General features: G+C 37.8%; 1 protein-coding gene across 1 annotated transcript in view; it reads right to left on the bottom strand.

Moving 5' to 3' along the window:
• The window catches only part of LOC124802831 (dynein axonemal heavy chain 2), a 1,031,222-nt gene that overhangs the window by 787,486 nt on the left and 230,668 nt on the right, over nt 1-13,068 (bottom strand). Inside the window, 1 exon segment of the mRNA XM_047263843.1 lies at nt 11,270-11,440. Coding sequence (XP_047119799.1) covers nt 11,270-11,440 — 171 coding nt within the window.

Genomic DNA, 13,068 nt, shown 5'->3' with positions numbered 1-13,068 from the left:
TGACAATCCTGGAACATTTACATACGATGGAACCGTTTTATGCTGTCGAGTTTGCGAGAAAAATCTTTCGTGCAAAAACAAGTTTCAAATACACCAACCCGTCAACAGCAAGTTGCATTAGCGGGGATTTGTCCAAAGGTAACCAAGAAAGTCAGTTTAACATGGATCTATGTGAAGAATTCATTGCAAGCAATATTCCTTTTTACAAACTTACAAACTCTATCCTCAAAGGCTTCCTGTGCAAATATTGCTTAAATCAAAAGACATCAGATGAATCAACATTGCATAAAAATTACATAATGACAATTTATGTAAATGTTCTGGAAGAAATACGTATTGAACTCAAAGACAGCATTATTTTTGGATTTCAGTTGATGAAACTACAGCCCGCATCTCGTGGTCGTGCAGCAGCGTTCTCGCTTCCCACGCCCGGGTTCCCGGGTTCGATTCCCGGCGGGGTCAGGGATTTTCTCTGCCTCGTGATGGCTGGGTGTTGTGTGCTGTCCTTAGGTTAGTTAGGTTTAAGTAGTTCTAAGTTCTAGGGGACTGATGACCATAGATGTTAAGTCCCATAGTGCTCAGAGCCATTTGAACCATTTGATGAAACTACAAACAGTTGTGGCCATTACATGCTAAATTAATAGTTGGTGCTTTAAAAGAAGAGCCTTCTTCTTCCTATTTAGTAGCCTGCAAAGAACTTGAAAAAATAAAGCAGTTTTGTGAATGAGGGTATTAGAAAAATATTTCCCAATCTTCTGCAGATGAAAGGGTGTTTGTGTTTATTTCAGATGCTGTACCCTGTGTGATCAAAGCACGAAAAAGCCCTCTGAGTATTTTATCCCAATTTGATTCATGTGATGTTCTTTGCTCATGGAGTAAATCGCCTTGCTGAAGAAGTATGTTCCACACTTGTGAATGTGAATAAACTGATTTCATCCACAAAGAAAGTGTTTCTAAAGGCTCCTGCTCGCATCAAGACCTACAAAGAAAACTACGAAATGTGGCTTTACCTACCAAACCAGTGGTAACTCGCTGGGGTATGTAGGTCAAAGCTGTTTTGTTTTACAATGAACATTCTGAGGCCAATAGAGGGTAGTAAATGACTTTGAGAGTGCAGAGGCTTTGGCAGTTTGCCAGTGCAAAGAAGCCTTTAATGATTCTGGTATTAAAACATACATTGCTGTGATCAGCACTCATTTTTCCCGTATATCTGCAAGTATTAAAAAGCTCAAAATTTATGTTTGGCACTGAATGAATCTATTCAGTTAATGAATATAATTATTCTAGTGAACTCCTCAACAATAAGTGCCCACATAGCATGCAAATTCAAATACTGCCCAGTTACCTCAGTTGATGTAGAACGGCCCTTTTCTGCTCATAAAAATGTTTTGAGTGATCAAAAACACAGTCTTACAACCAAACATTTGGAACAGTACTGGATTGTTTACGTTTACGATAGTAGAAAAACATCAAATAAAGTTTAAATGATGCTTTGGTCCAACAGCATTAATTAAAAGTTAATGCCATTCAAAAAAATCCATGAGTCAGGTTACCTTCCATTCAGAAAGTGGGTGCACTCAGCGACTGTTATGTGGCTTATAAATTATAGAGTGCAGCAATCAGTTGTCCTTTTTTAGATTTTATTACGCAAATCCAGATTCGGGCTAGTGGCTAGCCATTCCCAATGCACTGTTTTCTATTCTCGATGCATATAAGTCCCTGTTGTTCGGGCTTACACTGTGTAAGAACACAGTCGGAGTTGTGGTACTACCTAGCTTGCACTTGTATGTGATGGAGACAGTCAACATTTATAATGTCATCTCCCTTGGATGCCTATGTGCTCCTTACGATAATTTTGTAAAGCCTGTGTGTTATAGGCAACTATTAATATCACCATTGTTTTCTTTGATGTTGTAACCTGTATGTGTCCTTAGATCCAATGATGGTGGCTTTAGTTTCACCAAAAGCGGTAATCATGGAATAAAAAGAATTCCTGCGATCTTGGCTACCAGTTTATTGTTGTACAAGCATCTAGATCGCTCCTACATGAGCACAATGTGCTCCCTACAAAAGCTACTGCGTAGCCTTGCTGATGATTCTACAGTGTTTTTGCCACAAGCAGGCCCTGACAGCTAGAATATTTTGCTTAAGTGCGGCATTTGTGCCATTTTTCTAAAGTTGCCTCTGTGCCTTATAGGTTTTTAAACATGCTTGTTTAATATCAGTACTGCGTTACAGACCTTATCCCCCACTGGATTGTTGGTATGGAAAATAGCCTACCTGTTGTGGACACCTGGACTTCATCAAACAATGCCGGCCACACAGCTGACATCTTTTGTATACTACACACGACTCTGTGTTCTAATGTGGTTATATCTTAGTTCCCATGACTAGCAGGCCCCTGTGCTACTAATGTGTCACTACTTTTACATTTGTATGTTGCGTGCTCCCTGTTATCCCATAATTAACCAGCCTTGTTTTGCTCTCTTAGTTATTCCTCCACATTTTATTATATGCCTCTACTACTGAATGATTCTGTCATGTGTTTGTATTATTTTGCTATGTTCAGACATTCTCACTAAATTGTTTTCACCACTGTCTGGTATGGCAAAATTATGTTCAAAGTCTATGGAAGTTGAAAACTTGAATTACAAGAGTGCAGATCACAAGCCATTATCTTGGAGAAGGTGGCTTCGTTGTTTTGAAGGGCTCTGAGGAAATACTGAGATCACACTCGCTACTCAACCAAATCACCAATTGTTCAACCAGCACTAAATAAGTGCAACCCAGCACCATTCGTTGTGCCCAGTTTCCAAGTAATAGAGCTCTTTTTGTGGACTCCATTATTTCTTGGATTATACTGAAGACAAATGTGTCTCTTATTTAATAGATATAACTGGTCACCAACTGATAGTCAAATGAAGCAATCTTTGATTCACAGCATAATGTGCAGCTAGATATACACTGCCCCACACACCATTCCAATCAGAATTTAACTTTACACAGGTAACAAGTCACAGGCTTCTATTCTGAACATATCCTGCGACATAAATTTTGGTACTCAGTGCAACTGAAACAAACTCTGAATGACACTATTGAACCAATCCTGTTATTCATTCTGAAATTTAGCTTCTCTCACAGTACACACCCTGCCTTATCAGTTTCAGTTTACAAAAAGTAGGGTCATAGGTTTGCAGGGGAGGAAGGGGGGGGGGGGGGACAGGGAGAGGGGTCCAAAGTTCCCTCCCAGAGCCATTATAGTTTCTTCCTTTATTTCTTTAGTGTTTTTAAATGTGCTCACACTAAAATATGGCTATTATTAGTTGTAATGAATGTGAGATTAAACTGTGCCTGTAGAACACAGCAGCAAGAAGTGGAATGATGTCTGAAGTTGAACTTTGGCTCCCTCCTTGTTGTCAGTATGCGTCGATACACTTTGTGTGAACTGTCTTATGTTTATGACAGTGCAAATTTCAGTGACTTCACAGCTGAATCACTACAGTAGCATGATGAACTTGTTTTGTGTGCATTGAGTGAAAAGGGAATAGCATAATGAGTACAGTTATGTTTGAATATGATCAACTCTATGATATACTTTCACCCAACCTCATTACTTCTGTGTGTAATTTACACCATAGCTGCTCTTCATATGAGTGCATGCATGCTTTGGGTGGCATCATTGTACAACACATTGGTAACATTCCCCCTCTTATGTTGCTCCTCAATGTGGCAACCATATTTTCCTTCCTACTTTCTACGCGCCTCACACTCCACTAAAGTCGAGGCTTATCATAGCACCAAAAACTTATATCAACTTCTGCCTTCTATCTAGTAAAAAATTGTGATGATGTGCTTTTCCTGAATGGGCCTATATTCTGTAGTATTACCAAATCAGCCAGTGGAATTTTAATCATTTCATTCTATGTAATTTCTCACTTATCAGATAATATATTAGAAAACACATATTCTAAAAAATAATCTTACTTAGACTACTTCTTCTCTTTTACTTTAATAAATAGTATTTAGGATTATTTTATGCATACAGTGTCACAATATTTCAATACTGTACATTTCACATGTTTATTGCCTCTTTTCTGGAACTATCATCACTCGAAAGCTTAAAAAAGACCCTTGCAAGTGTAAATTAAATTAATTATTCAAAGTAAAGTTGCAAAACTGGAATGACCCAATGAACACCTTAAAGTGAGCAAGCTAGCTCTAGTGTCACTTCTTGCTCTTGATCTGATGTAGTCAGTTCAGAAGACAAGTATGACTGTACTAGCATTTCCCCATTACCAACTCCATCTGTAAAAAATGACATGTATTTGTTTGTTGATAGAAGTAACTTAAGCAATACTGACAGATGTAAAATATTAAGCAATATATGACTCATTCAGAAGAAATATACACATTTCCAGACTGAAAACATAATCAGGAAAAGGGATAAATCCTCAGATTTCAACATAGATGGTTGTCTAAATAGATGTGGCTAGAACACATTGCTATTGATGATGTGACTTAGTGCAAATTTAGTGTCTTATTTTAAAGGTTAGAGGCTGGAATGAATTTTCAGCCTCTTGGTTCAATATATAAAAAGAAATATAACAATCAGAAGAATGCAGTAGAATATTTTGATATATCAGTATTATAAAAATTACATTCTTTATGCAGATCTATTTTTATCTATAAAAAAGAATGCTCAGACATCTGTTGACAACTGAAATGATCATGAGAACTAAGGAAACATGTATAACATAGGAAGAATTTGAAACTCACAATTAAAAATGTTATTTATGTGGTAGACAAGAACCTGATTTAAGAGAAAGGAAGGATTTTGGAATAATTCTTTCCAAGGAACTACTAGACCGCATTGAAGAAACCTTTGGGCTAAATTAAGATTCTGTGCCAATGCAGACATCGAGTTAGAAAGTCATCAAAAAAGGAATAAGTACACAAGTCCTGTCCACAGCTCGTGGTCTGGCAGTAGCATTGTCACTTCCCGAGCACGGGGACCCGGGTTCGATTCTTTGCGGGGTCAGGGATTTTCACCTGCCCTGAGATGACTGGGTGTTGTTGTGTTGTCTTCATCATCATCACTCATCCCCATTACAGTCAGAGGAAGGCAATGGCAAACCACCTCCATTAGTACCTTGCCTAGTACAGTGATGTGGGTCTCCTGTATCATTCCCCTATGCTCTGTCAAGAAGCATGGGACTTCATTTCCATGTTGCATACAAGTCCTACCACACCAAATGAAATTACTGAATCATGTAATGTAAGAATTCTTGAAAAACTTGGTGAAAAAGTAAACATATCCAAGTGTTTTTTCTGTATTATTTCACAAGACTGCTAATATCAGTGGGATGTAACAAACTACTCTGCATAACTGGATAGATAAAGCGGTGGTAGAACACACACTGAAGACTGTTGTGATTGGCAAGCTTTTGGAGCCAGGGGTTTCTTCTTCAGGCAGAAGGGTTGAAGGGGAAGGACAAAGGGTGACAGCCCTTCTGTCTAAAGAAGGAGCCATTTGCTCCGAAAGCTTGCCAATCACAACAGTCTTTTTGTGTGTGTTCTGCTGCCACTTGGCGAGTAGATTTTATTCATCCAAATAATTTTATCAATAACTGATTGTTTTTGTCATCATAAACTACTCAGTGTATTTGGTTATGTTAACTAGTAATCACAATTGCTAAGGGAAGACTTCCTACAAACAGTAGATTCATCTGGAAAATATGTAGCATCTTATCTGTTAGAATAGCTGAAAGAAATTGGAATAGGTACACAATATCTACGAGGTAAAGTTTATGATAGTGCTCCACCAACGTCAGGGAAGCTGTAAGGACTGCAAGATGAAGTCAGAGTAACACATTCTATTGCACTCTGTGTCCACTGTTGAGCTCAATGTCTCATATTTGAGCCAGTTCATAATTTTTTTAGGTACACAAAAAGGAAAGATGTTTTTTCAGATTGCATAAACAATCATGATGGATCATCTAATCCAAGAACCCTGAAAGACCTTTGTGCAACTGGATGGACTGAAAGATTTGATGCTGGTACTGATTTCTACAGAGGAAAAATTTTTAATGTGTTCCATTCTGTAGTGTGAATTTGACACCCCTGTCTAACTGATAGCTAAGGTCTTTGGATTTGGATGTATATGAAGCAAAATTCTTCAGAAATAAAAACTGTGGTTGAGAGAAGCCACGAAAGTAGCTTATGACACTAAAAAAGAATTGGAAATTCTGAGGTCTGACACTAAAAAAACTTTCAGGGCTTTTTTGAGAGAGCAACTGAAATTTGTCAGCAGCTGGATACCTCAATATTACTTTCCCCGGTGGTTAAGATCCAAAACAAGAGACCAAACTACTTGATGTGTGATCCTGAAAAGTAACACCAAGTGGCACTCTTTACACCATTTTTAAATTCTGTCACAATAGAGTTGAAGTTTACAGAACATAAGAAATTTCCCTCTGGATTTTCTTTACTGCTCCCAGTTTCAACCAGTGAAGTACTTTCAAATAGTGAAGAATGAGAAGAGTTCTGGCCCAAGAAGATTCCAGATCTTCATCTGCTATTTAAATCCGGCAATTATGCAATAAATACAAGTATAGCAACAAGCTTCTGAAAACATCAGCCACACTTTCTATAACTACAGCCACACCAGAGAGGTCATTCTATACTTTAAAGAGAATCAAGGTATACCTGCAAAATTCAACAGGACAGGCAAGTTTCAAAGTTTATTGTCTCACATGAAGTTACATAACCATTATTACATTATCTATTATTAGCCTTTAAAGTTCTAAAAATGAATAATGCATGCTGCTGTATCTGTTCAATTTGGTCGATAATTATGTTTCATCGTTTCACAAAAGACTAAATGGATTAGACCTCTTGCCATTCGTCATTCAGTATCTATTACACCACTGGATGTGACAGACAACTTCGTTAACAGAAATAAGAAACTATAAGGCTGGAGTGTCAGTATAGGGAAGTTGCTTATTATTTGTTGGTAACTTCGTTTTAATTTTAATTATTTTAAACAACAATTTATTTATTTACTCATTCGCAGAACAGCAATGGTAGTATGGATGTCATAAATACTTCATACAATGCTTCATATATTTATTCCTAAAACATTATAGAATAGCCAGCCGCTGGTGGCCAAGCGGTTCTAGGCGCTTCAGTCTGGAACCGCGCGACCGCTACGGTCGCAGGTGCGAATCCTGCTCGGGCATGGATGAGTGTGATGTCCTTAGGTTAGTTAGGTTAAAGTAGTTCTAAGTTCTAGGGGACTGATGACCTGAGATGTTAAGTCCCATAGTGCTCAGAGCCATTTGAACCATTATACAATAAACACTTTTCAGGAACACTAATCCTCAGAATGATTGATGATTTGGCCCTTTATTCAGATGTGTGCTGTGTTTTGTAAGGTACTTTCTTTCCGGATCGACAATGATGAGAAAGAAAGCACTTGAAGTGGACTATGGTTATAACATGCAGTTTACAGTTGCCAAATACTCATGATCTATGTCAACATCAATATACACACAATTTTTCTATTACACTGCTTTCATTTCCACTCATTTGTTTCAGAATTTTGAGGAGCTGCAATTTGTGTTCCAATCCTAAATGTTTAACTGATTTAAAATGGTTCAGTTGTTGATATTTTGGAATACTGATTTAAATGAACATCTTGTACTTGAAGAGAACTGAAACCCTCCAGAACACGACTGCTAGCAACACTGAATTATTCAAGTCTTTGGATAACCTGATGGCACAGGAGCAGCAACAAATCACTAGATAGAGTTGCTGCCCATTTTACAGTTTTCTACCATATTTTACTTGATATAACTGTTCCCGCAGCGATTTTCATCCTGCTTGCTATTCTGAATGAGATTTTTCACAAGCAAGTTCTGTAGTAGAACCCATGTAGCCACTCCAGCTGACCACACGTCTTGGCCAAGTTCCAGTGCAAAACTAATAACTGTTATCTTTAATCAAAACTAATATTTTATATTTGTCTTATGAATTGCTTACTTTAGTGACTTTCAAACATCACCCCTTTATTATTGTCCTTATTTGTTTGTTTGATGTTGTTTTATTGTCATGAGCTATTTTTACAATCTTCCTGTTTAGTTTAACTGAACTTAATTATCTTGCTTTCACAATTATGTAAATTGTTTGATGATCAGAAAGATTTATCAAGTAGCTGATTTGGTGCCCCTTCTGCACATTAATATATTTTCAGGTTTGCAATTTTTCCTTCATCAATTGAACAGCTACAATGTTACTTAAAGGACTTAATTTGTAATAAATTTGACCTACAATGCTTCCATTCTCCCTCTGTATTCAGTAATCCTTAAAGCTGTCTCTGAAACTAGCTTCACCTACCTTTGTAAAGCCACCACTGTCAGTTCTGTGTTGATGACTGCAGTCATCACATGGTAATGTAACATTTATATTCATATTCCAAGATCTTAATTGTTAAATGAAATCAAATTACTGAATTGTTAAATGAAAAATGACTATTGTTACCCCTTAGATTTAAGGCACCATTGACATCACTGAATTCACCCCCCCCCCCTCCCCAACACACACACACACACACACACACACACACACACAGTGAACTCTTTCAGGGAGGGGGGATATTAAAATTTTACAATGAAGTCGCCTTTTTCATTCATCGCCTTTTAGCTGATATGACAACAATTGACCAGTTCATGCCGGAATAGACTGAACTGTCATCAGCAAAGTCACCTTGCCAATCAAATGACATCACAGGCTCACCTGACTTTGGACACTGAAGGCTCTCACATCCACAACTGACAAACATATCTTCCAGACACAGACACAGATGCTAAAAGGCTTAGTTCCTTCACCTTTCAATTTTCCCTTCTCCTTTGAGAACAGTCTGTGGCTGCTGAAGTTATCTTCTTCATCCCCCTGTGAATCCTTGCCATGTATTCCCCCACACACAAGCAAACAAAGTTATATGATTTCTTTTTCTAAACCTGAGTACCACATATCACTTACAAGCCTACATCATTTTCCAATCCTGACCATGTCTCTGAGGGGTGTACAACCAGTTAAAATAGCTTGCTAAAAATTATGTTTGCTATCGCTGTGCCAATAGCACTGTGAATCCAGAAACATGTTCTGGACACGAAAACTGGTATTGTGTACATTACAACAGTGATCCAAACATATCCCAAGGTGATGATCACTTGGGTCTGACCCATATCCCATGCTAAATGCTGAGGTTCTTCTACAGATCAGTCATTTCCCACTCTTTGCTACCTTCCACTACTTTGGCTAAATGCTATATATTTAGTGGAAGTGGTATCATCAATATGTGTGTAGCTTATGGTACACTGCCATGAACAAATCAGAGTGCTTTTTATGAAAAATGTGTCCTCAGACTGCCAAACTCAGCAAGCCATATCACTAGTGCACCTCACCCACACCAGCTGCCACCATTCTGTCATTGAATCATCTGACATCAGGTGAACCAACACTATGACCAACTACCGGTACACCTGTGACTTGCAGCCATATCTTAAAGAATGTCATTAGATGACTCTTGCTGCCTACCTGAGCACCTGACCTGCTTCCTCTAGCACAGAACATCAAATTCCTGGAGGAGCAGAATAGTGTTCTTGTAACAACTATACAATGTGCAACACTACATGCTGCCTCAAACTCTTGAATAAGCAATGTGACTCCTTGATAAAAGGTTTCTCACTGAGCCAATTTACCTGATGGACCACAAGCCTACAACCCTCACTTGTTTCTTACAATGGCGGTGGACTTCATTATTGAACCTTATTTGGAAAGTGCTTTATAACTACATAATGTATTTCTTATGGCAACACTTCATCTCTTGGTTGCTGGATCCATTAATTGTGAGGTGAAATAAACCTCTGTCTAGTAGCATAGACACAAAACTTTATCAAGACTTACTCTCCACTGCTTACTTGAAACCTCTTCTTCTGTCACAAAACCTCCATTATCGTCCCCACGGCTAACTGTTACGTGTATGTTGCAATGCGTGTAACTATAGTTTAAATTTGTAAGTAGAATGCTGGAATGTTATTTGTTCATCATTGGTTACACTGCTATTATTATCCTGCATGAGACATTCAATTTTCTTAGTTTATCAATTATCTCCCCTTCAAAAATATCCTTAGTACTGACAAACTGTTGTTTGTGCACTCTCATCTACATTGTTTCTCTCAAGAACTTCGTTATTCTCTCTTAGTTCCTGATGACAAGCAAGAGGATTCAATGTAAGAACACTGTATTTTTGTGCACCAACAAACAAGATTCAGTTTTTTTATATATATTATTAAACCTGTGGATTGTATTAACAATAAATTGTTACTGCAGTACTATATGCTATTTGTGTTTCCACAAGCTTAATTTAACACCGTGTAATCAGCTTAAAAGCTGAAACATTAAAAACGGCTGCTGCTGCTGCTTCCTACGTCATATTAAATAGCAACTATTTATCTCCTAATGCTTTCTTCATTTTTCTATGATGAAACTGATATTTAACAAACAACATTAAAGATTTAAGTTTGTAAAAATATGTCATAAGACAACTTTAAAAGAAATTGATAATACTGTCAGGTTCTCTCAGCATGTTTGATTAATTGTGTGCTTTTGGGTCTTTAGCTGAGGTGTAATTTCTCTGTAAAATATTTCGGCAACTGACACAGTCATCTTCTGCAGGTGCTGTAACTAGCGTTATTACATGACTTGCTGCCTAGTCTCCCACCAAACTGTGAAGTAGTATTGGTGTGGAGCTTCTATTTATACATATTCATAGCAGTAGTGGTAAATATTTAATTATGATCCATTAGTAATGATAAATAAATATTTGATCTTTGAGTCCAGGCAGAAATTATGCAGAATAATATAGCTAACATTACCTGAAGAAGATGACTGGGTCAGATGTTGAAATACTGTCCAGAAAAATGATATCAACATCTAGGTTGAACACTCAAAAGCATACCATTAATATCATAGGTTTTCAGACTTTTAATGCCTTAAGGAAACTGAATTTGTTCTGGATGGATTTTGTAGGCATGAATACAATAATCCACTTTGTACCTAGAAAATAGGCAGAGCTTATACAAAAGTTATTTTTGATTCTTTCACTGTAGTTGTGTAAATGATACTTAAACTGAATTGTATTTTAGGTGTCATCAACAAATATAATTGGTATGAAGTAATGAACTAGGAAGTGAGTGTAGTCAGTTACCTTTTTGTCCATCAAAATTGCGTCTACTTTAATCAATGGCTGTGGACCAATAGTACCATCTCCATGAAGTATAACATACATAACTCCAAGAGAGTTTTTAATACAGAGTTGTAAAGCCTCCTCAAACATTGAATCCATGCGCAGAACATAATTGGACCACTGAGCCTCCATCTAAAATGCACAATAAATGACACAAACTTTGTATAAATCTAAAACCTCTCAGGAGAACCAAAGTAGTGTTAAATACAATATCAGTTTTATTACTGATTTTGTACAATTACAATTCTACAATCAATAAATGAATGAAGTCTTATACATCTTTATTATCAATATTTTCTTACATGTTGACAACATAAAAAATAAGAATACCATTTGGTTCATGATAGACATGGTGCCTAGCTGATATAGTAACATACATATAATTGCTTGTCCTTATACTCGTATAATAATGTATTGGATATACAAATATTTTCTTGCTGTCTTGTTTCCTCATTCACCCCTTACACACGTACTGAGAGTTTTTCTCCTCACAATCCATGCCAATAATAGCTGTCATACTCACATTTATAACACATATAAAATCTAAAGCCTAAACTGTAATCCATGTGGACATAGCACCCAACAAGATGTCTGCCTGCATGAATGGCAATCGACAGACTGTGGCCAAGAAACAGTTGGACCACCAAGTTGCTGAGCACACTGCCCAACACAACGTTCTTCACTTCAATGATTGCTTCACAGTCTGTGCCATCTGGGTCCTTACCAACACCAGCTTTTCTGAACTGTGCACGTGGGAACTCACCCTGAAATAAATCCCACATTCCTGTAAACCCCCCACCCCTTTGTATCAACCATCTTTGGTCACTGTCCTTTACCCACCTATCTATTCTATGCTCCCCCTCCAGCACTACACAGCCTTCTATTCCACCAATGCACCAACAGTTTCTTCATTTCTCTTATTTTCCACTCCCCACCACCATCTACCCTCCTGACTGCACCTAGATGTCCTCTGCTGTTACCACCATATCCCTGTATGCTCCCACACACAGCACTTTACGGTCTCCTACCCCTACTGTGTTATCCCTCTCTTTCCATGCTCCAGCCTCCTCCTAAACTCCATCTCCATCTCCCATCACATGCATTTTCTCGCAATCTGGATTCAGTGGCCAGAGACAATGGTCATGTATGTGTGTCAGTTGCAATTGTGTGAATGTGTGTGTTGTCTAACACGGTATATACTATCTGATAGAAAGATAATAAATACGCATAAAGATTAAAAATTAAAGGAAAGTCATAAATTAAATTTCAATTCTGCACTGGTAAAGTGTTTTGGGACAGACACAAGGCACCCCCACTGCCACATAGTCACCTTGGTCAAGTATCACTGCAATGGAATATTTATTGGTCTATTTAAATATCACAGATGTCATGGGACATTGCTGCCATAAAAATTACTGTTTTGGATGTGTTTCTCAGGAAGAATATGCAGGTGATGCTGGAAGAGAGGATTTTTTTGAATCCCTGCAGACAGTGGCTATCGGAGGAGAGGGGAATCACTTTAGGATTAATGTTAGAACTGTTCTGCAAACAGGTACAATTCGAAGCCTGCTACATAGTTAGTGAGTTGGGTCTGGATTATGAAGTGCAAAACAACTCAAATCATTTACCAGCTAGTGTTTCATCACTGTAGAGCTTTCTACATAAAAATGATCATCAAATTGGCGGACCACACCAGTGGACAAAGACAAGCTGCCTGTCTTTGAGAAATGCAGTACCAGTTGATGAGTGCACTCTCCAAC

The sequence above is a fragment of the Schistocerca piceifrons genome, chromosome 6 (genome assembly GCF_021461385.2).
Source record: "Schistocerca piceifrons isolate TAMUIC-IGC-003096 chromosome 6, iqSchPice1.1, whole genome shotgun sequence".
Lineage (NCBI taxonomy): Eukaryota > Metazoa > Arthropoda > Insecta > Orthoptera > Acrididae > Schistocerca > Schistocerca piceifrons.
This window is presented reverse-complemented; position numbering and strand designations above follow the sequence as displayed.